Source organism: Gigantopelta aegis, chromosome 7, assembly GCF_016097555.1.
Source record: "Gigantopelta aegis isolate Gae_Host chromosome 7, Gae_host_genome, whole genome shotgun sequence".
Taxonomy (NCBI): Eukaryota; Metazoa; Mollusca; class Gastropoda; order Neomphalida; family Peltospiridae; genus Gigantopelta; species Gigantopelta aegis.
In genome coordinates, this window is record NC_054705.1 from 26,671,821 (window position 1) to 26,697,763 (window position 25,943).

The 25,943-nt window shown below is 38.4% G+C and overlaps 1 protein-coding gene across 1 annotated transcript; it reads left to right on the top strand.

The window, feature by feature from the left end:
- The first annotated feature begins 4,032 nt into the window (after nucleotides 1-4,032).
- LOC121378136 (snaclec 1-like) lies at nucleotides 4,033-15,279 on the top strand. Its single transcript, XM_041506239.1, has 2 exons — nucleotides 4,033-4,308; nucleotides 14,368-15,279. The coding sequence occupies exons 1-2, from the start codon at nucleotides 4,161-4,163 to the stop codon at nucleotides 14,601-14,603; spliced, it is 384 nt and encodes a 127-aa protein (XP_041362173.1). The 5' UTR covers nucleotides 4,033-4,160; the 3' UTR covers nucleotides 14,604-15,279.
- Nucleotides 15,280-25,943: the final 10,664 nt, after the last annotated feature.

Here is a 25,943-nt window from a genome sequence, read left to right on the forward strand (position 1 = left end):
TTGCCAAACACTCCTTCTCAATTGTGGTGTAGTTTCGCTCTCGTGGCTACAATTTCCTGGACATAAATGCCACTGGATGTTCATCACCTGCTTGGATTTGACACAATACAACTCCAAGAGCATAGTCACTTGCATCAGTCTGCATCACAAATTTCTTGCTGAAGTCTGGATTGATCAACACAGATACATTGATCAATGCGTCTTTCATCGCTCTGAAATCGTATACACTTTTATCAATCCAATGAACTTTGTGTGGGCAATTCTTTCTCAACAAATCAGTCAAACTACTGGACATTTCTGCGTAGTTTTTGATACATTTCCGGTAGTAGGATGTCATTCCCAAAAACCTTCTTTGTGACGGGCAATGGGTATTCCGAAGGTTATGGAAAACCTCTCGAAGGCTTTCCAGATTCTAATTCCACTCCATACTGTGGATTATGACATCATCGAAATACCTTTCGACATTTCTCAATGATCTCATTGCCAAGTTCATGAATCGAACAAAACATGCTGGAGTTTTCATTCTAAAAGGCATAACAGTAATGGTGTAGTAAATGCACTCTTCTCCCATGCTGATTTTGATAGAGGAATTTGATAGTATTCCTTGGTCAGATCAAGTTGGCTGATGAATTTGGATCTCCCCACAACCTTGATTGTTTCGTCAATCCTTGGCATGGGGTAGCTGTCAAATAATGTAATGTCATTTAGCTTCTTGTAATTTATACAAATTCTTAGTGTCTTGTCAGGCTTTCACACGAGAACGACGGGAAAAGAGTATGGACTCCTTGACACTTTGATCACCCAACTTAGAATGAGGAATGCTGTAAGGCGCTTGACAGATAGTGGTATCAGATGTCAACTTGATATCATGTTTTATCAAGTTTGTACAGCCAGGCTTTAAAAAGTCAATACATCTGAGAATTATTCACAGATTTCTCGCTGTTGTTATTTTTGTCCTTGTAACCACACTGGATTGATTCTTGATTGATCTTGGTGAGACTTGGTGTCATCAGGAAAGATAAATCCACTCGATTCCACTTCCTAAGTATTATTATGTGCATCAACATACATGATAGTTCTGTGATGATATTTCCTCAACAAATTGATGTGATATACAATACACACTCGACGACCGCCAACTTGAACTAAATAGTTGACATCAGACACTTGTTTCACCACTCTGAATGAGCCCCGCCATTGTGCAAGCATCTTCTTTGAACTGGACGGCAACAAAACCAGCACTTGGTCACCTGGCCAAAACTTTCGTTCCTTGGCTTGTTTTGTTCCCGTCATACCATGTTTTGGTATACTCGTGTCGTCATATCAAGTTTCTCTCAACCACACTGGTAACTAGTGCCAGGCGTTCCCTGACTTTAGTAATGTGATCCAACAATGTCTGACCATTTTCAGACTGTCCCGTCATTGCTTCATATACCAGATCCAGAGGTCTACGAACAGGCCATCCATACAAAAGCTCAAATTTTGCAATCCCTGTCTCCCCATGTGGTACCTCTCTGTACGCAAATAATGTATATGGCAACAGAACATCCCAGTCATCACTACCACTCATGGATAACCATTTCAGCACTGCTTTTAAAGTTTCGTTAAAATGTTCAACAACACCATTCGCCTTGGAAATATACGGCGATGTTGTCACACCCTTGAATCTCATACAACTGCTTCATCAATGTACTTGTGAAGTTCGGGCCTTGATCCCTCAAGATTACACCAGGTACACCTGTTCTGCCAAACATTTCACAATCACCTCTGCTTCAACTGACTTCAGATAACGTGTGGCTTCATCTACAATGTTTAAAATAAACTTTCTTGGTTCTGGCCAGAGGACCAACAATATCCATGGATATTTTTTCTGAAAGGTTCAGTGACTTTTGGTACAATCCGCATTGGAGCGATTTCGCCTGGTTTCTCTTTGGCAAACTTCTGACAGATACCACATGTTTGACTGTTTTCAGCAACCGCTTTGAATACTCCAGGCCAATAGAACCTTGCCACGATTCTCTGTTGCGCGTTCTAATATCTTCTTTCTCCTAGACTGTGGAACAACTAATTGCCATCCTTCTTTGGAATTATCTCCTTTGGTTCTCCAGTGACAATAAAGAATTGAGTCTTCCCAGAAGAAGGCACTGGATTCAAATCTTGCTTCCTCTTCTGTTTTCAGAGCGATTTCTCGAATCTTGTTCAATGTTTCATCTCCCCGTTGTTGGGTTGCTAATGTCTTAACATTTGGCAGGATATTTTCTTTTATTTCTGATGTTTCAGGTATTTTTTTTCTGTACTTGAGGAAGTTCAAGTATTTCTTCTGCTTGAGCTTGGGCTCTTGTCACTACATTAACTTTGGCTTTTCTGTCAATGATATCGATTCCAAGTAACGCATCTTCAATCAAACCCAGAACAACACCAACCTGTACATGTCCAAAGTAAAATGGAGTGTCTGTCTCCACAACAGCAAGTTTGGTTTTGAATGGTTGCCCTACTGCTGTATACAGCACTGTGCTCTGTCCCTCAAGAATGTAACTTGGTGGAACAAACTTTGCCTTTATTAAAGTTAGTTCACATCTTGTGTCCTTTACAAATGAAATGTTGTTTTTTCCATTCACCTTTCCAGGTAGGTAAATTAACTTATTTGTCTGGTGATTTTAGATAAAGAAAGTTGCTTAATTTCGGCTGTCGCCATATCGTTTTCTACAGTGACATGCCAGATAACCCTGTTTGTGACATACAAAACATGTGATATCTGGTTTTATCTGTCTTGAATGATCTCTTCCATCATGCTGATCTCTGTTTTCTCTGATTGTAGTGTTTGATTGTACATAATCTTCCGTCGCTTCCAATACACTTGCTGAATCTTTGTTTCTCACAATCCACTGTGCGTGTGCTGGAGGCAAAGCTTTTAGAAAAAAAAGATTCACACAGCTAGTTAGTTGGATCTTTACAATCGAGAAACCTCGCCACATACATCTGTATACGAGAGTTCAATCCCCTGTATGTCTCTTTCCCCTTCCACTTGATCTGATCAAGCAAACCGAAGTAGTCTTTCTGGTCACTGTCCAAACTTGGTAATCAATGCCCTCTTCAGACCCTTAAAGTCCTGGCTTGATTCGCGTGCTACTTCTTGTGCATCACCGGGCAATAAGGTTCTTAGCTGCAACACTTTAACTTTATGATCCCACCCGGCCTGATGGGCCACAGCCTCAAACTCAGATAGATACGTTAAAACATCTTCTCTTTCCACATCAAACGGTTGCATTTCCACTTTTATGGACAAACTCGAACATTTTAACTCATGTATATCTTTTGATTTCTGTAATTCCAGTTCCAAAGTTTTAATTTATTTAGCATTTCTAACTGAAGTTGTTATATTTTAAAATTATTTTTTTCCTTCTCTCTTTCTCTTTCCATTCTTAACTTCTCCATTTCTCAAAAAAAAAAAAAAAAAAAAAAAAAAAAAAACTTCTCCATTTCCAGTTGAAATTTCATTCAAACCATTTCTACTTCTTAGTCATGTACTTTCTGTAATTGTTTCTTTGTTAGTTTTTGATTGTTCATTTCCAAAAGTTCAACCAATTCTTGATCAGGCTGCATTTCTTCAGCACCAACATCTGACATCTTGCACGACGTAGTTCTTAGAATTTAACGAGTGAGTTTTCGCTATATAATCCTGGACGAACCCCCAGTTGTTAAGTTTTAAGATACCCATCTGACAGCATCAGACAACCAAACTGATTTTATTTCTAACTACAGCAATATATAAAACAAGGAAATAAAACAGTAGGCAAATTAAGGTGTTCTGACCAGGACAGCCCTTCCTCCCTGGTGCCAACAATTAGACATAAACACTTTCTTATCTCAGCACTAAGACAGACACTTAGGTTTGTTAGTTACACACAGCCGGACCAGTCTCTCCCCTCCCAAGTGGAAACTATTTTATATGGCTTATATACCCCCTTCAACGTGAACTACGAATTTAAAGTTAACCCCATATATTCTAACAATAATTAACCCCATATATCCTAACAGATACTAATATTTAATTAGGTAACGGATAGTAAAAAAAACCCTAATTTGGCGACCCTGCACTAAGGTGTTGTTGTTTTTCAGATTCGCTGATAGTACCATGTGGAGTGAATGGCTACTTCATAATGGGTGGAACTTGCATTAATTTGCACAATAGGGAGGTTGGTGGGGACACTGCACACTTGACTTGCAAGGCTGAGGGGGCCAGACTTCTGCAGATTGAGAACCACTCTACTAACACAGCAATCAAGACGTTTCTGCAGACTGATGCAGGTGACCATCTCTTAGATACTAACATATAAAAAAGGGCCTTTGACTAAGTTAGAGAGCATTGAATTAGCATGGAGTAGTTTACTTCATTCACTCATCCATTTATCCATTCATTCATACATTCATCCATTCTTCATTTATTCCTTCATTCATTTCAATTTATTTTTATACGTATATATGCAATTACGGTTCAAGCACGCTTTCCTGGGCACACACGTCAATTAGGCATGTGTAAGTTGCGGTGTAACTCGATGACGCTAACCGTGAACTCACGCGAGATCTCGCCAAAATAGCACTACTTACAAATTGGGGGGGGGGGGGGGCATGAACAATGGGAGGCCACGCAATAGGAATGTGAATTAGCTTTATTATTAATTATCACAATGTAACAAAGATTTTATTATGTTGATAGTTTTGCATTTTCCTTTCAATTTGTTAGATTAAGCATACATTTAGCATTAATTTGTACTATATGTCAGGTTTTAGAAAAATATTCCACATTCTTGAAATTACAAGCACCGAATATTCCATTACCTTTTAGGAGCTGATGCTTTCTAGAATCTTCCAATGGCTGCTATGTTTTAGTTGTTTCTATAATGTTCTAGAGCTTTCTAGAATGTTCCAGTGCTGTCTAGAATGTTCCAGTGCTTTCTAGAATGTTCTAGAGCTGCCCACAGATGGTGTATATATAGGCCTATACGTGCATAGCTGCTTACATTATGGTGATTCATTTTGTTACGTTTGTGGATTCTACATTGGCGCAAGGCAGGTAGAGCATGGAATCGATGTATCTACGAAATTTGCACAAGCTTATGAATTATACTTTGGCATAAAGATTGAGGATCAAGACAAATCATGGGATCCACACGTAGTTTGTGGTACATGTCGATCAAATTTGGAGGAATGGATTCAAGGTGACCGCCCCTAAATGCCCTTTGCCATACCCCGAATATGGAGAGAACCACGGAACCATGTGAATAACTGCTACTTCTGTATGGTGGATATTTCAAGATTCAAGAAAACGAAAAATGGACATGATATCACATATCCAGATATTCCATCATCTATTTCTTCAATTCCACACTCTGAAGAACTGTCTGTCCCGAGACCACCTGCTAAAGATTTGGAGAGTGAAGGTGAAATTTGAATCTGAATCTGAAGAATCTTACACTGGTCATACTGATGAAGAAAAGAAGCAACCATACTTTCCAAACCAGCAGGAACTGGATGATTTGATTCGAGATCTCGGGCTGACGACGTATAATGCAGAGTTTCTAACACCAAGACTGATGGAGTGGAATCCTTTGGACAACAGTTGTCGAACTACAGCTGCTAGGAAAATACATGAAAGGTTCTCAAAAATATTTTTCGCTGAAAGATTATTTATGTTTCTGTAATGACATTGAGAACTTGTTTCAAGAACTGAGTATTGGTCATGAACCAAATGATTGGCGTCTCTTCATAGACAGTTCTTCCCGAAGTCTCAAATGTGTTCTTCTGTGTAATGGAAATCAGTATCTATCAATACCAATTGGGCACTCTGTGCATATAAAGGAAAACTACGAAAATGTAAAATTTCTTCTGGAAACTACAGACTACATTCTTGCTTTCTTTGCCTGTGGGACAGTCGTGCTACATCTCAACACTACCGCAAAAGACACTGACCTCAAAGAGAACACTTTATTCCAGGCACACAGAATGTGAAGCACCAGCCCATGGTAGAATCAGAGAAAGTACTTATGCCTCCACTGCATATAGCAAAGTTGGGCTTGTCAGCTAGAATTAAAAGAGCAATTTTTAGTGCAAGATTATAAATATGGAGGTATCAAAATGGTAGATATTACTAATTTTGCAATAGTATTAAAACTGACCTGGATTAGAAGACTTTTGATATCGAATTCAAAATGGGCAACTCCCTTCTATTCTTTGACTGGTTTAACAATTAATAATTTATGGGGATCACTTTATTCAGTTAAAGACAAGAGAAATAAAAAACGTATTTTGGAAAGATGTACTAAATAATTGGATTTTACTGCAACGTAAACAAACATTCGTCAATACAGAAGACATTCTATATATGTTCAAACATTTGGTATAATAACAATATTATTATTGATAAAAAGCCTGCAGTATATAGAAATTACAAAAAAAGGATTTTATTTAAACAAGACTTACTTAATAACCAAGGACAGTTTATAGATTATGACACTTTCAGCTTAAAGTATAACATAAAATCAAATTTTCTAGAATTTGCTTTTTTATTAAAGGCTATACAAGTTTTTATATGCAAGAAAACTACTTTTAACATCCAAAAAATTGGTGTTCCAAAGCATCCCATTTTACCAGTTAAAATAAAACCCTTTTTGAAAAATAAATCTGGAAGTAAAGAAATGTATAAACTACTCAACCACACGAATATACTTCCTACTTCGCAGATTAAATACTCTGCTGAAGGATTTGCTTTTCCCCCTTCAGAGTGGGCAAAGTATTATAGCCTGCCATTTAAGATTTTGAAAGACCCAACACTGTTATGGTTCCAATACCAAATCCTACATAGAATTACAGCAACGAATACTTTCTTATATAAAATAAAATATGTTGATTCAAATCTCTGCAATTTCTGTCATCGCCAGCCAGAAACATCGGATCACTTGTTTTATATTTGCCCCAAAGTCGTCGAACTCTGGAATCTTATAGAACAATGGTTGCAACAAAGAGGTGAAGACTTCCAGTTTGACAAAACTATGATTTTATTTGGTGATATAAATAAGGATTGGTTAATTATAAATGTAAAGTGTTATATTTACAAAACAAAATTACAGAAAACCACTCAATAAAACTGGCTTCAAACATTATATTGAAGATAAGCTATTATTAGAAAAATATACGTATTACAAGAATTGTTTATATAAAGAATTCGACGAAAACTGGGAATGTTGGTTAAGAGTTTTTGGAAAATATTTAAACGGCTAGCCTTTTTTTTATATAAAAAAAGACTATGGTTGTTTGTTTTACAATGTTGCTGGTTTGGAGGAAATACTTATTTCAGCTTTCTTCCCTTTCTCTCCTTGCTCCTTTATTGTATATTCTGTGTATAATTGATATGTACGGTAATGATTCGGAGCCCCAACCCAGACATTATCTATTGTTTTTCTGGGGCAATAAACATTTATTTAGATAAAAAAAAGAAAAAAAAAAAAGTTGGGCTTGTCAAGCACTGAACAAAGAAGGCGAAGCTTTCAAATACATTTCCAACATGTTTCCACATCTGTCAAAAGCAAAACTCGAAGATGGTTTTTTCAGTGGACCAGATGTTCGCAAGATTCTTCAGTCACACGAATTGGAAGAAAAAAAATGACACCAAAGGAACGAAACGCTTGGAGGTCGTTTAGAGAAGTGGTTGAAAATTTCCTTGGCAATAACAAAAGTGGAAATTATGAACAGTTAATAGAAAAGTTAATAAAGACTTATAAAAAGCTTGGATGCCGGATGTCTTTAAAATTGCATTTCCTCCATTCTCACCTGCATTTCTTCAATAAAAATATGGGTGATATCAGTTAAGAACACGGCGAAAGATTTCACCAAGATATATCAACTGGAACATGATGGGTGACTATTTGTGAGGGTTAGTACGTGATGACTCATCATGTCATCGACGAAAAGTACGAAAAGTACGAACAACTGTTCATTTGTGATTTGAAATCTTTGTTGTTGATTTATACCTGTATAGTAAATCATGCAGAATATCTTGTGTTAATAAATGCCATTAAAAATCAATCAGTATAGTGTTCTCTATATGTCTTTGGAGCGAACAAATCTCATAAAATATTTCCTAAAAATAGTAAAAGTGAGATTCTGTGACTAAAACTAACACTCTAAAAGTGATTTTTTTTGGGACTGATTGTACACTTTAACTAAACATAATCAACACAAAAATTGACATAACTAAGAACTTTGACAATTTCTGTTACATTGTGAATTATTCTTTCAGTAGGAACCCGAAAATTCTGTCAACATCCAACAAATATTTACTGGAGACGTTTGAGAATTATTGTTTATCACGAAAAAAAAATATTTTGTTGTTAACGCCCGAGAAACCCATCAGATTGGATTCGTACACAGTAAATATCGGATATGGGCTGAAATAATATTAATGTGTGTGCGTGTACACGCGTGATGTATGTATGCAGATATTTATCGTATTTAACATGATTTAAATATTTATAACACATTATACGATAAATACATTCTGGATTTTTGTCGGGATTTCTTTTCATCCAGTTATTTAAAATGATAAGTATGAAATTTGACCTACTATAAAACGTTAGAATCAGGTCCGTAGGAACGATATCTGAAGTTGGGGGTGGAGGGCACAATTTGTAGTGAAGGAACAGTCTAGTTGGGGGGGGGGGGGGGGGGGGGGCACAAGTCATATTTTAAACCGGATTTATATAGAGTAGTTAAAAGTGGGATATAGTCCCCCGGTCCAGCCTCTCGGTTGCTATCGACGAGAGAATGGCCAGAAATGTGATTGTATTGCATATACAGATATTTATATTCGAAGCAAGAATATGTAGCCTAAAAACATGTAAGGTTTATTTATAAAAGATTAAACTAGCCGACAACTTGATAATATGGCTGCAAACTCAGGATGGTCCTGTATTATAAACTCAAGAGGGTTTATTATGCGCAGTCAAAAGGTACTTCGTTTGAATGTTGGAAGCAAACATATTAAGTACCATGCCTCGGACGACGGACAATCAATTAACACGCCAAGCCTGAATTTAAGCCGAAATAATTAAAAATTAAAAAAGGTGAAAGAAAAAGAAGAGTTAGGCCAAGTAAATAAATAAATTTTTTTAAACTTCGTAAATTTCAGATATTTCAAATGAAGTTGTATGCGACTAATATAAATAATGGTGAAGAGTAAATAAAGAAAGAATGAAACAAACAAACAAACAAACAAAAACAAACAAAATCAATCGAATAATAAATAAATAAATATTTACACATGTAAATTAAAACAAAATTTTAAACTTCGTCAATGCCAGATATTTCAAATGAAGTTGTATGTCACTGATATAGGTGATAATCAAAAGTAAATACAAAAAAGAAAGAAATACAATAAAATAAATAAATACATATTTTTCAGATAACATACTTTCAGAATTTGATAACTTTGTAAATTAATCAAGGTCACACGTTTATTGACATTTAAGCAAACGTACTACGGTGACACTCCAGAATTAACGTATGCATCAACAGTCGTCAAACAAAAACATGTCAGCAGCAATTCTACTTTGAAAGTTGTCCAGCGTTCAAAAACAAACAAGCAAAACGTCATGCGCTAGTTTATTTTTTATGTAAGGATATCCGACGTCGTTCCCATTCAAAACGACACCACATCATTTATTCATACGTCATTTGAATATCGATTGATGGATGTCTGGTATATATATATATACAGTTTACAAAAATACGTTGTAGTAAGTTTGAGATTATATGATAAAGAGATTATTACCTTCGTGTGTTTCGGTGTCGTCAATATCATATATTAGGAATATTAAAAGATAATGCATTATGCTCGGTAGAGGCTTGCACAATACAATTTGTATTCCTAAAATTTGATATTGATGATACCGAAACACACTGGTAATAACATCTATATATGTTTTTAAACTTCGTAACAACCAGATATTTCAAATGAGGTTGTGTGTGTCTCATATAAATGATAGTGAAAAGTAAATACGAGAAGAAATCAAAATACATTAAATAAATATATTAAATATATTTAAAACTTTGTAAATACCAAATATTTCAAAAGACGTATGTGTCTGATATAAATTATAGTTAAAAGTAAATAATTTAAAGAAATAAATAAATAAAGACATGTAGCATTGATTAGTAGTTATATGACTGTCATTTTTAATGAAACGATAAGGGAAAAATAGAGCTGTGATAAAGGTCTATGTGAGGTAGGGATTTTGTCAGGTTTTTAGGGGGAATGTGAGGCATATTTTATTAAATTTTAAATACTGATACATGTGGAGAATTAAATATCACTAGAAATCCGCGTGAATATAACTATAGTTCTAATTATTAAAAGTAAGAAATACATTCCCATTAAGTTTATTTTATTTATAATTTTGTGTTGTTACAACACTTGACAGTCGGCTCCAGAAACTTTGTTTTAGTTAATCTTTCACTGCTTTTGGTCTTAAACCATTACGATGTAAACTTTAGTAGACCGTTTTTCGCAGCCATTATACCATCTGATACGAAATATGTATGTTAGTCGCCAGAGATTCCCATCTCCTACAAACCTACCCACGACGCTCGATCGATCATGCCCCCAAAGGTGTAAATGGGTCATTATCAGATGAAGTCTCATTTTGATGTCGCCAGCCTTTATGAGCTAGTTTTTACAATAATACTCACAAGATTCTCATGATTTGTAACTAAATAGTGACTTACAATATTAAGTCATATTGTTTTTCAAGTTCCCTGATTACGAACTTTTTTTTATGCTAATGCTATAACGTGTCAGCAAAATCAGCATGTCGCCAGTATAGGGGGAAGCGATATATTATCAGGGCTATCACCGATATGGGTGAATAATTAACAAATAAATAAACATTGAAAAAGTTCGGTGCACCTCGAACTTTGACCCAGCCGGAAATTATTTGGTTTAGTGCTACCTTTAGAGGATGACCGACGAAATTGGGCTTGTTTTGTTAAGGCCAAAACCCCGTCATGTGTTGCCGACTAGTTTGTTCTTTCAGGAACTCATCGGTCTCTGACGAGCGTATCCAGCTGCCGACAGTCAACTATTTCATACTTTGTATGCATGGCGTGCGCGCACATTATAATTAATTTCCACATTCCAGAATTATTTGTGTGCGATCGATTTGTGCCAGAGGCGGATTTAGGGGACCCAGAGGCCCGCCACCCACCCCCCGTAAATTTTGCGACAGTTATAATTTTATTATATATTAATTTTCATTTTTTTTTTTACAATCCCCTTCCATACCTCCCCCAAAGTTCCCTTGGCATTCTGCCTCATATCATTCCCCTCCCCCCCCCCCCCCCCCCAAAGGATTTTCTGGATCCGCCACTGTATGCGTATTTTTCACAAATAGAAAATAACAAGTTAATATCCTGTGAAGGTAAGAACGGGAAATTCCGCTCGGCAGAGCCTCACGGAATTTCTCATTCGGCCTGAACAAGATAAAGCAGATATCCGACTTCATAATTAGTTATTATCTTTATTCTGCAGACCATAAAATTTAAGGAGGAAAGATATTATTTCTGTACATTGTACGATGACCTACAGGTCAAATGAGCGATTTTGTAATGTAGCTATGTGTGACGTCAAACGTGATATCCTGCTACTATACATATATGACTTTGCTTTAGGCCGATCCGTCATCATATTCTGTCAGTAGAAACGGTGGCAGCAGGATTATAGAGAATAATACATGAGTGTCCGTTAGATACCATTTATCTCACAACGAGTTGTTTTTAAATGTATCTAACGAGCAATAGCGAGTTTGATACGTTTTTAAACAACTAGTTGTGAGAAACATGGTATCTAACGGACACGAATGTATTATTCTGTTTCTTACAAATCCTCAAAAAAAAGGTTTTAAGCAAATTGTAACATCTTTTTCGACTAAAAGTTATTTACAGCCGTTCCACTTGTAGGTGACATACGCGTCACAGACACATCCACCGTGTTTTCTTTTTTTCACTGGATGTATGGTACTTGTGACCTGATCATCACCTAGAAGCAGCCAGTTGTATGTCTTGAAATTGTTAATACACGTACGTGTGTAAAGAACCTATGTGTTATCAAAAATAACGCATGGTATTCTCACCAACGGGTGTATAAGAAAAATATTTATCCGACGTCATTAAATATTTATCCTGCTACCAGCGTTTCTATTGACAGAATAGTATGACGGATAAAGCAAAGTCATATCCTGCTACTAGCTCACAGTTAACTGTAGGCTTGACAATTGATTATTCTTGCAGTTCAGTGTAAATGCCAATACCAATACCCCGTCATTGTTGACGACAGCTTGGAATACACAATCACAATTGAACAAACAATAATCGTTCTGAATATTGGTAATTTGTCATTACGACCCACTATTAATACCAATTTTAATAAGTCCCGCCGACGGTCGCAATTACGGTTTTTGTATGTGTATATATTTTGAATAGCAAAATATAGCGTTTGTAACTACATAGGGGTTCATTAAAAGTATAAAATAATAAAAACAGCTGCAAGTTGTGACTAACAAACAAACAATAACAAAAACAAAACAAACAAAAATCCCATGTGCATCTTCACATGCTCATTTTCGACTCGGCTGGTCTGCAAGGCACTTTCCCAACCAAAGCAGCAGGCTTCTGAACATTGTGAGACGAGTGTTTCGCAGTTAAAGCTATGCACTGTCCTTCACTTCTCAGAGGCTGCAACCAGTGTCCAGTTAAAGGTATGCACTGTCCTCCACTTCTCAGAGGCTGCAACCTGTGTCCAGTTAAAGGTATGCACTGTCTTCTCAGAGGCTACAACCAGTGTCCAGTTAAAGGTATGCACTGTCCTCCACTTCTCAGAAGCTGTAACCAGTGTCCAGTTAAAGGTATGCACTGTCCTCCACTTCTCAGAGGCTGCAACCTGTGTCCAGTTAAAGGTATGCACTGTCCTCCACTTCTCAGAGGCTGCAACCAGTGTCCAGTTAAAGGTATGCACTGTCCTCCACTTCTCAGAGGTTGCAACCTGTGTCCAGTTAAAGGTATGCACTGTCTTCTCAGAGGCTGCAACCAGTGTCCAGTTAAAGGTATGCACTGTCCTCCACTTCTCAGAAGCTGTAACCAGTGTCCAGTTAAAGGTATGCACTGTCCTCCACTTCTCAGAGGCTGCAACCTGTGTCCAGTTAAAGGTATGCACTGTCCTCCACTTCTCAGAGGCTGCAACCAGTGTCCAGTTAAAGGTATGCACTGTCCTCCACTTCTCAGAGGTTGCAACCTGTGTCCAGTTAAAGGTATGCACTGTCTTCTCAGAGGCTGCAACCAGTGTCCAGTTAAAGGTATGCACTGTCCTCCACTTCTCAGAGGCTGCAACCTGTGTCCAGTTAAAGGTATGCACTGTCCTCCACTTCTCAGAGGCTGCAACCAGTGTCCAGTTAAAGGTATGCACTGTCCTCCACTTCTCAGAGGTTGCAACCTGTGTCCAGTTAAAGGTATGCACTGTCTTCTCAGAGGCTGCAACCAGTGTCCAGTTAAAGGTATGCACTGTCCTCCACTTCTCAGAGGCTGCAACCTGTGTTCAGTTAAAGGTATGTACTGTCCTCCACTTCTCAGAGGCTGCAACCTGTGTCCAGTTAAAGGTATGCACTGTCCTCCACTTCTCAGAGGCTGCAACCAGTGTCCAGTTAAAGGTATGCACTGTCCTCCACTTCTCAGAGGCTGCAACCTGTGTCCAGTTAAAGGTATGCACTGTCTTCTCAGGGGCTGCAACCTGTGTCCAGTTAAAGGTATGCATTGTCTCCTGACAAGATCCCTTGTTTTTCAGTACGATTGGCCTATGTGAAGCGAATTTTTTCTTGGTCTAGACATAAACACCAAATTGGCTTAGCGTTAGAATATGTGCTGAGATGTTTGTGTTGTAGTAGTAGTATGCATTAGTGTTGATATAAAGTGGCAGTAGCTAGCGGGAATTTCCCTATTAGCTCAGTTGGTAGAGCGCTGGACTCTCGTACTGTTACATTAGTAAGCATTCATTCAGTTCTATTCCTGTTTAAACTTATCGAATTTAATATTGTTCACATAATTAATGTAAACCATCTTTGCCATACAAATATAGCCGATGATTAACCGATTGATTGATTGATTGATTGATTGTCTTTAAAGAGTTAACGAACATTAGAACACATTGATCGTCTTCTAATGATTTGTTTAGTCTAAAGGTTTTGGGATTCGCACGTCGGTGGCGTCATATTGAATGTTGTAATTTGAACTAAAAACATTTCTTGTATGCTTTTTTTTTTCTCACAGTTCTGAGGAGTCACAGTTACTACATAGGTGGGCGGTGGTCCAGTAGTGACGCCAGGTTTGTCTGGGAGGATGGCACACTAGTAGACTACGATGACTGGAAGGCTCGATACCCTAACAGGAAAGGAGAACGAAGATGTATACTTTTAAAAACTGAATTTAATTTCCAATGGAAGGACAATATATGCTTACGTAAACACTGGTTTATTTGTGAATTTGAAATTCACAGTGTGAATTAAAAAAACAACAACAACTAAGGATACAGTAATGGTTTATTTCATTTCTTTTTAAAGTATTTTTCTGCATCTGTCAATATATGGTTCAAGTACGCTGTCCTGGACATACTTCATATCTTGGCTGTCTTGTTCGGACAATGGGTTGTGGTTAGTGAGAGAGAAGTCGACATAGCTGTTAAAACTCACTTTAGATACATGGATGATCCGGGATCGAATGTGGTACCTACCAGCCGTATGTCCGATTACTTAACGACTACAGCACGGGACCGGGGTACGAGTGACGACTCCACTGTTTTTCGAGCGACAACCTTTGAAAAACTGTTACCTTCTTGTAACTCAAAGCACATTTTTTTTAACAAGGCATCATTTGGAAGGCTTGTTTTAAATTATGTTGTATTAACACATTGTTGTGTGGGTTTTTTTAAATAGAGACTCTGGGTAAAAATACATTTGGGTGTTCAGATAAGTAGGAGCGACAAGAATGGGTATGTATGTACACAAGCGACATGTTAATTTTTGGATGGCTTCAAACGTGATATTCTAGCATGTTGTGGATGACAATTTTCAGCTGGTCAATATGATAATAGTAGACGTTGTTTTATGGTCCTCAAATGGGATTGGGCACACACCATTCAGCTTCCACCATTTCAGGCGTGTGGCGGCACCAATTTATGCACGGAGTGGGTGCAGACAGTAGCGGGTGAAGTTTATGTGGGGGGTCGGGTGGGGGGTTCGAGTCATGTTCCTTGGAATATATACTGGGGGGAAAAAAAGTACATTTGCTAGAGCAGGAGGTCGACAAACCCCCGCATACGTACCTGCCGTTTTAAGAAGCAATCTTCGTAAAGGTTGGTCTTGATCCTAGTACATATTTATACTTAACAACATTTAGATGTGAAGGCACAGCATTTTACGAGTGTGTCGGCTGGTAGGCATGTTGGTGTATATATATATATATATATATATATATATATATATATATATATATATATATCCCGTTGGCTCGAACCCCGTCGGTGCTCGAGAAAGTGTTCGACCCATCGGGTAGTTCGACCGAACCATTCGGTCAACATCGGATATTTCCGTAACGTCAGTTAGACAGTTGAATTAAATACAAATTGTGTAATACATGTAAATGCACTGAAATCAAATAAATAAATAGCAAATTCTTAATCTGTATTTACATGAATTTATTACTAAACAATTTGAATATTTCAACAATAAAAAAGGCAGCACTGTCCACTTTCCAGAAATGTAGTCGTTTTCAAAGTAACGCTTTATGCTGAGGCCCGTTTGTCCACTAATTGTTTGATTGGTATCACGGTTCATCTAACAGTTGCAGTAACATGGCTAGTGTTGCGATTCCCCGATTCATCTATGTCTGCGTTGTTAAATAAAACATTTATTTATTTCTTTCAATAGTTCGTTCCGCCTAAATAATTAATCAAAAAGTTATAATAACCAACTGCGGAAGCGCAGAAATTGTTAGTCCTGTTTGGTGGTTTACCATAAGGCCAAATAAAAAAAAGAGTTGGTGATCGTCCCCGCCCGTACCTGAAAAATGCGCCCGCCCCTGAAATTATTTTATTTTTTTATTTTGTTAAAAACTGTTACAAATGCGTCGAGATAGCAGCAATTCAACTTTCGTAAGCACCGTAACGGGTTAAACCATCACCAGGTCCATCTGGCGACCAGTGAAGGAACTACAACACCCAGGCGCATGCGCTGTTGACTGCTACTCCTGGTATCCAGGGTTTTATAAAGTTTTTCACAGAAAAAAAACCCTCCCCCTCCCCCACCCTGATTTGTGTGATCAAAAGGACGATCACCAATTATTTTTTTATTTGACCTAATTAATATTTGATGGATCACCAGTTCGAGGGATATATAGCTATTAACATAGATGGGACCGACAATTTAGTTCGAGCGAAGGCTTATAGTCGACCCTGGACGTGTTCGACCCTTCAGCAGTTAATATAAGGGTTTACCGAACTCGGGACTTCGTTTTTGGTTCGAGCGTTGCGGTGTGATCGATCCTTCCGAGATCGAGCAAACGAGATTCTACTGTGTGTGTGTGTGTGTGTATGAGTATAATCTCATTGGCTCGAACACTGTCGGTGCATCAAAGTCTGTTCGACCCATCGGGTAGTTCGAACCATGCATTCGGCCGTTGTCGGGTGCTTCTGTGACACAAAAACCAATCGGAAAACCTCGCATATTTCCGTAAAACTGGCTTGGGCGAGATGGTCCGATTGACTCATGAGTAACGAAGTCGCCTTCAAATGTCGGATGAGATACATATTTGTAACTATTATTTATCACCGTTGAATAACCAAATAACAAACACACTGGTAGTCTGTATTTATAAATATTTATTAATTTAAAAAATCGTTCTTTATTATGCTGTTGTAGAATCTTTTGCGACATATTGACAACGTCGAGAAAAGAATGAAAGTGCATGAAGCACAGGCGGGGGCCCTTTACCTTTTATTGTTGTAATCACTACATTACATTGATCTCTCCTGTATTTCAAGTTAAAAACAAAATATGCCGACGCTCATGCGTAGAGTAGCGATTAAAATGATTAAAGTAAACCGGCGAGGCCGAACTAGGCTCACCAATTGATTGGTGTTTCATGCAAGGTTCATTCAGCTCACGATTATCGTAGTACTATTATCTGTACTAGAAAGATAATTACCGATAGGTGCTAAATAAACAACATGATCTAGGATTAATTCGTCCACTTCCGAATTTATATTAACTTACTTTGTGATTGACGTGAAAGGGTCAATGAAAAATTCGTAAATAAATATAAATTATTTTTTGTATTTCTTCGGATAGACTTAGTCGTTCGAGCTATATATGTTTAATTTTACAGTTCGGACTAATAAACTGGTTCGAGAGAAACCTTCTGTTCGACCCTAGGGGTATTCGACCAATCAGCACCAAAATAAAAGGGTTTAATAGAGAGAAAAAATCGGGACATTGTTCTTGGTTCGAGAATACCGGTAGGTTCGACCGTTGGGCGTTCGAGCCAATGAGATTCTACTGTATATATAGTTATATATATATATATATATACACACACACATATATATATATATACACACATTGTATATATAGTGTAACTATGTTTGTCATTAAATGTTTTGCAAAGTTTATTATACATTGTACATAAACATTACATTATTACATTATTATAAACATACGCCTGCGCGCACTTCGCATGGAGACAAACATGTACAGGTGAACTTTGAGTGGTATTAAATCACTTTATATTAGGCTAGAAATCTATTTCAGTCAAATTGTTGTTAAATAATATTTTGAAACTTGTTTTAAACATAAATATACGGTTGTTTTCTTGTGTATCAGTGTAAGTTACAGTACATTGTAGCATAGCATTCAATTGTGCGAAGTCTTATTTAGAAAGGTTATGGCTAGTTCTAGGTCCGTGTAATTATCCAAAATTAATTACATAGAGAATACTACATTCGACTTGTTTTAAAACGTATCTAACAAGCGAAAGCGAGTTGGATACGTTTTTAAATGAGTTGTAAGATAAATGGTATCAAACAAACACGAATGTTGTATTCTATTTCTTACATATCCTGAAAAAAAAAGATTTAAAATAAATTTAAATACCTTTTCCAGTGAAAACCTATTTACGGCCCTTTCGCTTATAGTTAACTTGTGTGTCACAGACAAGTCAATTTCAGGTTATCTTGTACGTCACGAAGTGATCGAGTCGACCGTTCTCTTATTTTTATTTTTTCATTGGATGGTATGGCAGTGGTGACCTGGTCATCACCTAGGAGCAGCCAGTCGTATGTCTTTAAGATGTTAACGCGCGTACATGAGTAAACAAATAACGAATGACGTTCTCACTAAAGGGTCTTTATGAAATGCTGTATAAATCATGTTTTCAGGAATTGTAGGTCCGCGGTCCAACCGACATGCATATTATTGTAGCTAAAATGTGAGAAAATATTAAACGTAAAACTTACTATAGACCTACATGTACTCTTTGTTCCCCATTTTATTACACCGAGATGGAAGAGACACCCATGTGATATTTATTGTCTCTTCACATTGTGGAATATGCCTTTTGATCAGGTAACCGACTGACGCACAGTACAATTCCGCATAGATATACATGCAAAATGTGTGACCATGGTTCTTTCGATTCATATTTTTAAATCGGAAAATACTTAATTTAACCAAAAATATTTTTTAATAATTTTTTGTTTAGACGTGAATTTGTTTATAATATTGTTTGTGTAAACTTGACTGATCGATGTGTTGCGTAGGAATGGAAAGTTTAGTTATTTTGGAAGTCATTCTGTGCGAATTTTGTTCGTTGATGTGCGGTGTAATAAATAAATATACTCGTTCCCACGAGAGACTGTTTATATTACAACTCATGCGTTTCGCTTTCGCTCGTGATGAATGACTGCAAACGCAGTCGTAATATAAACGGCCTCACACGGTAACTCGTTTATTATTCTCTAAGAAATTTCCAAACAGACATATTGCATATCCATAAAATAAATCTTCGAACAGATATTACTGGAAAGATTGCTTGCCATAACAAATATGACACTGTTTTGGCAGCCTTTTAATAAAAAAAATTGGCAATTTCCGTTACACTTTTCGTTGTTATATTGTTCAATTAAATTGTTAATTTTTGTTTTGAAATATGAAAATTATACCTTGAACAACATTCCCTTACTGTATATACTAAACAGTCATTGGAATAAATGTATTGTTGGGAAAAATAAAGTAATGCTCGTTTTGTTTGTGTGTGTGTGTGTGTGCGCGCGTGTGCGCGCGCCTGTGTGTGTGTGTGTAAGTGTATGTGTGTGTGTGTGTGTCTATGTATGTGTGTGCGTGTGTGTGTGTATGTGCATGTGTGCATGTGTGTGTGCCTGTGTGTGTATGTGCGCGCGCGCTCCTCGTCGATGGGCCTATTGGGATGTTTCTCATTCCTGGCAGTGCTCATATAACTGGTGTAACAAAGGCCGTGGTGTGGCGGCATCTGATTTCCTCCCATTACCTGTGTGGCCATAATTAAAAATGTTCAGTGGTGAGTCGTTAAATACAACATTCCTTCCACCATTGCGCCCAATTTCCTCAACCAAATTTGCGCACTTTTTCTCTTTGGCATAATACTTTGCGCTATTCAAAATTCCATAGCACCATCACCTCCACCCCCACCTGCTCCCTTGCACCTGCCAGTGCAGGCGGTCCCAGCCCCCCCCCCCCCCCCCCGCACACACACACCTTTCCTATCCTGGACGGAGGAGACGGCTCTTGCGCCCAGGACAGGCGTGCGCTACAACAGCTTGTTCTGAATGTGCACGTAAAGCCATGACCTGACCCTGGCTTAGAATTCAAGGGAGACAACTTTTCTCACAGGATTGACTAAAGTTTAAAGTTTGTTTTGTTTAATGACACCACTAAAGCACATTGATTTATTATAGCAGTTGGGCCTACCAGCGAGGACCAATAGGATTTATTGCAGAACTTAATAAGCTTGTACGATTGTCATAGCCCAGACTGCGTTATTTACTTTTTCCACTGAAAGCTGGTTTATCTCATACCACCTACGTTTTAGCATAAGCCAATTTGGGTCCTTGTGCACCTAAATGTGTCTCTTACAGGTGAGCCCATGTTTACGTTTGTAAAGTGTGATATTTGGAATTGGTTTTGATTGTTTAAGTATGACCCATTTTTGGAGTGTGGTCACCAGCAGATATCACTTTGTGCATCTTATGCCACTACCTGAATGCCCATATATACCTTGTTCAGTGCCTGGGCTCTTGGTCTATATACAGCTTAGTTTGGAAGCTAGCGTCAATTTGAAGAAAGGAAGGAAATGTTTTATTTAACGACGCACTCAACACATTTTATTTACGGTTATATGGCGTCGGACATATGGTTAAGGACCACACAGATATTAAGAGAGGAAACCCGTTGTCGCCACTTCGTGGGGTACTCTTTTTTTTCGATTAGCAGCAAGGGATCTTTTATATGCATCATCCTACAAACAGGATAGCACATGCCACGTCCTTTGATATACCAGTCGTGGTTCACTGGCTGGAACGAGAAATAGCCCAATGGGCCCACCGACGGGGATTGATCCCAGATTGACCGTGCATCAAGCGAGCGCTGTACCACTGAGCATGTTATCAACAAGTCCGTCTCAGTGTATTTCTGTGTGGGCTAATTTGTAGTCTTTACAAACTGTCAAGACAAAGAGTAACAACAGCAGCAGAAGATCGTTACATCCGGGTAACCCATCTGCAAAATAACGTTCAAGCTGCACGTCGAACGGTAGCTATGGTCCATGGACTTCATGGTCCCATCTAATAAGAAACAGTGTGACGGTTTTTAAGAGCAGCAGATATCAGCTGCAGACATCCTCATATTGAACACGACAGCACCACCAGCTTCGCGTACAGTGGACCCAACAACGTCTAACCTGGAGAAGACCACAGTGGCAAACTGATAAAAGATGTGGATGGCATGTTTCGCATATGGCGGTGCAGACAAAAACGATTTGAAGAGTGCAGTGTTCAAGAGTTACAACAGAGTCTACATGTCATAGTGTCATACCACGTCTTGCCCATTTTTAGAGCTATTCCACGATTGCAGTTTTTACAACATGACAACACGCGCCCCCACACAGCTGTGGGTAACAATGGCTTTCTTGGCACAGCACGGGATCCAAGTACTGTCATGTCCATCCCAACATGGCACCTACTGAGCACATCTGGCATGAGATAGGACATGTACAGCGTGGAATACAGCCACAAACTCTCCAGCAATTGGAAGGAGCCTTGGCCAATGGTCCATGTCTGAAACTAGTGTAAGGCGCACATCAAGTCAATACATGCAACCCACACTTTCTACGTCCGTTCAGACTAGCCTGAAACAATCTGCCATAAGAGTTTTTTCCAGAGACGTATTAACTCAACGAGGAGACGCTGTACATCGTGTATTGCCTCAAATGGGAGATATACGCATTACTAGTGCAAAACTGAAATTTATTAGTCTGAGGAAGGAAGGATGCAATCTAATTAAAATTAGCTCCACTATTACATGTGGATCTAACAGCAGCCCGTTGGAGCTCACGTCCAGTTGACTTTTCATTCGACCAATCAAAACCGTACTTGCAAAATCATGCCAGTGATCTGAAAAGAATTTGAAAACATTCGGGATTATGCTGAGGGTATACGAAAGGATTCGGGTGAATTACGAAGTATGCCGGAAACTAATTTCAAAATAAATTTTGATATAAAATTCGTTTCAAGACGAAAAAAAACCCGTGATGGTATAGCCATAAGATCTGTATATACTAGTATACAATCCATAGTTTATTATTGCACGTTTCCCTCTGGGTTTTTTCAATGTTGAAATAGACCAACACGTTCGCCTATTGCATAAATAGTCTCGCTCCATATTTTTAGAATTTGTATACTCCCGAATAACGCTATAAAAGGAGAAGTGTAACTGGTCGATATTTAAATTGTTATTTATAGATGAAATGTCACCTGGACATGGGAGTCCACGCAATGCTGTTAAGATCTACTGGTAGACCCACTGTTTTATTTAACGACGCACTCAACACATTTTATTTATGGTTATATGGTGTCAGACATATGGTTAAAGACCACACAGATATTGAGAGAGGAAACCTGCTGTCGCCACTTCATGGGCTACTCTTTTCGATTGGCAGCAAGGTTATCTTTATATACACCATCCCACAGATAGGATAGCACATACCACGGCCTTTGATATACTAGTTGTGGTGCACTGGCTGGAACAAGAAATAGCACAATGGGCCCACCGATGGGGATCGATCCCAAATCTGACCCTTATCAGTCAGAGTGACTTGACATTTTCAGTTTTGACACACACCCCACATTTTTGAAATCTTCGCCGTATAACTGGATTTTGCTGCTATGAATTTCGTTATAATCAATATTTACTTTACATGTAATAAAATGTATTGAATTTCTATGCTATACGTATCTAGCATTATTTAAGCTAAAATATCAGTGAATTTTCTACTTGGGTCAGTATATAAAGGCTACAGCTACTACCAACAATATACATCTTTACCGTTTGTTTAACAAGTCTTGTTTTGCAAGGATTCTTGTTAGTAGGGTCACCAATGTAACAGTTCAAAGACCCTATGTTCATTGTATTAATATATAAAGCCTGGTTTTGATACTTTTATGTAACACCTCAGCGACAAACAGATCGATACAGACCAAAAACAGACCTGTACATTTTATATTTAATTAATGTTTAAAACAAGATATCAACTGCCGGCAGGTTCTTATTGGTCTTGCTGTTACCGGGCAGGTTCTTATTGGTCTTGCTGTTACCGGGCAGGTTCTTATTGGTCTTGCTGTTACCGAAATTGGGCCAATAAAAACCAGCCGGCAGTTGATCACAATGACCACGTATACGACTAAAACAATCAACCCAAATTAAAATATGTTCATATTTATCACTGTACCACGCTTGGGTTGCTTTTCCATTGTCAAAAGTATGCAATCAATCTGTAAAACTGCACACTTTTGAAAGCTTAATTCTCATGGAACCAAACTTTGTTATCGCGTCATGCAACGTCACATAGGGGCATCATACAAGTCAGTTATCACAAACTTCATCTCAGGTGTGTTCAGTTCATCAACATTAACAATGTAATTTCATTTTGAACTGGGTTACACTTTTTCTCCACAAATATGGGAATATTATTACAGCTTACCATTGTCAGTTTTAAAAGACCCATCTTCATTGTGCTTCCAGAATAAAATCTTAGACAGAACTATAGCAACAAATAGATTTCACATAAAATAAAATATATAGATTCTTATATTTGTAATTTTTGTTATATTCAACCAGAAATATTGGAACATCTGTTTTATAACTGTAAAAATTTTCTTAAGTCTGGAAAGCTGTTGAACATTGGTTACAAGCCAAAGGTGAACTTATCTTCAAAATATAATAAAAGCTGTTGAACATTGGTTACAAGCCAAAGGTGAACTTATCTTCAAAATATAATAAAAGATATAAAATGATATTGTATATAATAAAAAATTGTTCAATGAATTTGAAAAAGTCTGGAGACCTTGGTAAATTTTCTTCTAAACTAATGGTTAATGGTTCTAGTTTAGAAATCTTTCTGTTTACTATGGGGTTTTTTTTATGGACTCTATTATCCTTTTACAGTTCATCTGCCCATATGAAACCTCTGTAATGTAATGTAGAGGTACTGGTGTATGTATATTGGTTTGGTTTTTTTGTTCCTTTTATACGTGTGTGTGTGTGTGTGTGTGTGTGTGTGTGTGTGTCTATATATATATACTCTTCAAAAGAAGAAACGCAAAACCACATTGTCGTAACATTTGGAGAATTGATTTAATTATTGAATGGTGAGTCCGATAATTACCAAATGTTGCAGGATTGTTCACAGTTCACTCTAGTCCATTGTGAGTAAGTGATAGGACACACCACCAAGGTCAAGGTCATCTGAAGTCAATACCGGGTGTGGCCTCCGCGTGTGTTGACAACTGCCTGGCACCGCCTGCCCATTGAAGCAACCAGAGTACGGATGACGTCCCGGGGGATGGTGGCCCACTCGGCCTGCAAGGCTGCTGCCAGCTCGGGCAGGGTCTGGGGCTGTGGTTGTCGCTGTCGGAGGCGTCGGTCCAACTCGTCCCATAGATGCTCAATTGGGTTCAAATCCGGTGATATCGATGGCCAAGGAAGGACATTAATGTTGTTGTTATGTAGGAAAGCCGTTGTGAGACGTGCTGTGTGAGGCCTGGCGTTGTCATGTTGGAACACTGCGTTGGCGTTGGCCATAACTGGAACGATGTGTGGCCGGAGGATCTGGTCAATGTAGCCCTGTGCATTCAGGTTGCCTTGCACGTGGACCAGGTCAGTTCTGCCAGTGTGTGAGATGGCTGCCCACACCATGACACTACCCCCGCCGAATCTGTCCACTTCCTGCACGCAGTTTGCCGCATAACGTTCACCACGACGCCTATACACGCGACATCTTCCATCATGACGTCGGAGCAGAAATAGGGACTCGTCACTGAACCACACCTGTCTCCATCGCAGTTGAGGCCATTGTCGATGAATCTGGCACCACTGCAGTCGGAGTCGACGGTGTTGTGGTGTTAAGATGACACCTCGAACTGGACGTCTGGCACGAATTCCTACCTCACGTAGGCGGTTCCGTACGGTCTGGTCGGATATCCTGCGCAAACCTGGTATTGCTGCAGCTGTGGAGGTGGCAGTAGTCAATCGTTCCCGAAGGTGGCGTACCCGGATGTAGCGGTCCTGCCCGGGGGTAGTGACCCGTGGTCGACCGGATCTAGGGAGGTCACGTGTTGATCCATGTTGCTGGTAACGGTCCCACAGTCTGGAGATGGTGCTTGGGGACACATGGAATGCCCTGGCAACGGCCGTTCTGGATTCGCCTGCGTCTAGTCGGCCGATGGCATTGTTTCTCTGCGGTTCACTGAGACGTGGCATGTCCTGGATTGTCAACTGTCGGCCAGATACAGAGGCCAGGCAAGCGAACACCCTGCACTTTTATACTGTCGGTGTTCATGTTGCACGTGCAGACAACGCACGTGCAGTGGTGACATGGTTTGCACGTGGCTGCGTTTTTGCGAATATTCACATTTTGGAACTTTATTGTACAGTAGCTGCGTTTTATCGAATGTAACCGTGGGAATGTGTTTGGGACATGCAATGACCTTATATTCACAAAGCATGAACCGGTAGGAAACATAAAATCGGAGTTATAACCCATTTGTACCCTTTTGCGTTTCTTTTTTTGAAGAGTATATATATCAACAATGTAATTTAAAATTTGTGTGAAGAAAATGTAGTTATGGCTACTATTTATATCTAGACATGAATTCAAAGGACAGTTTATTTGTTTAAAAGAAATGTGATGGAATCTTTTAGATGCCTTCAAGAATTATATTTTTGTTTAAAGATACATTTTTTAAAAGATAATATTTCTTATTAAAAAAAATTAAAATGTTAACCAATTTTTTTTTTCCCACAGCATTTTATACTGTTTCATTACTGAAGAATTTGTATACTGTCATCAATTTGTTCATATACTAGTACTGTCCTGCATTTAACACTAAATAGCCAATCGGCATGTATTGGTTTTGGGCTTCAGTTACATTAAATAGTCAAATGTATACAACAAATTTATTCTTTTGTGTAGTATTTGTGTATTTGTGTGTACATGTGAGTCCTTTTTTTTAATGTTGCCCCTTCCTCAGAAAAATCCTTCCCCTG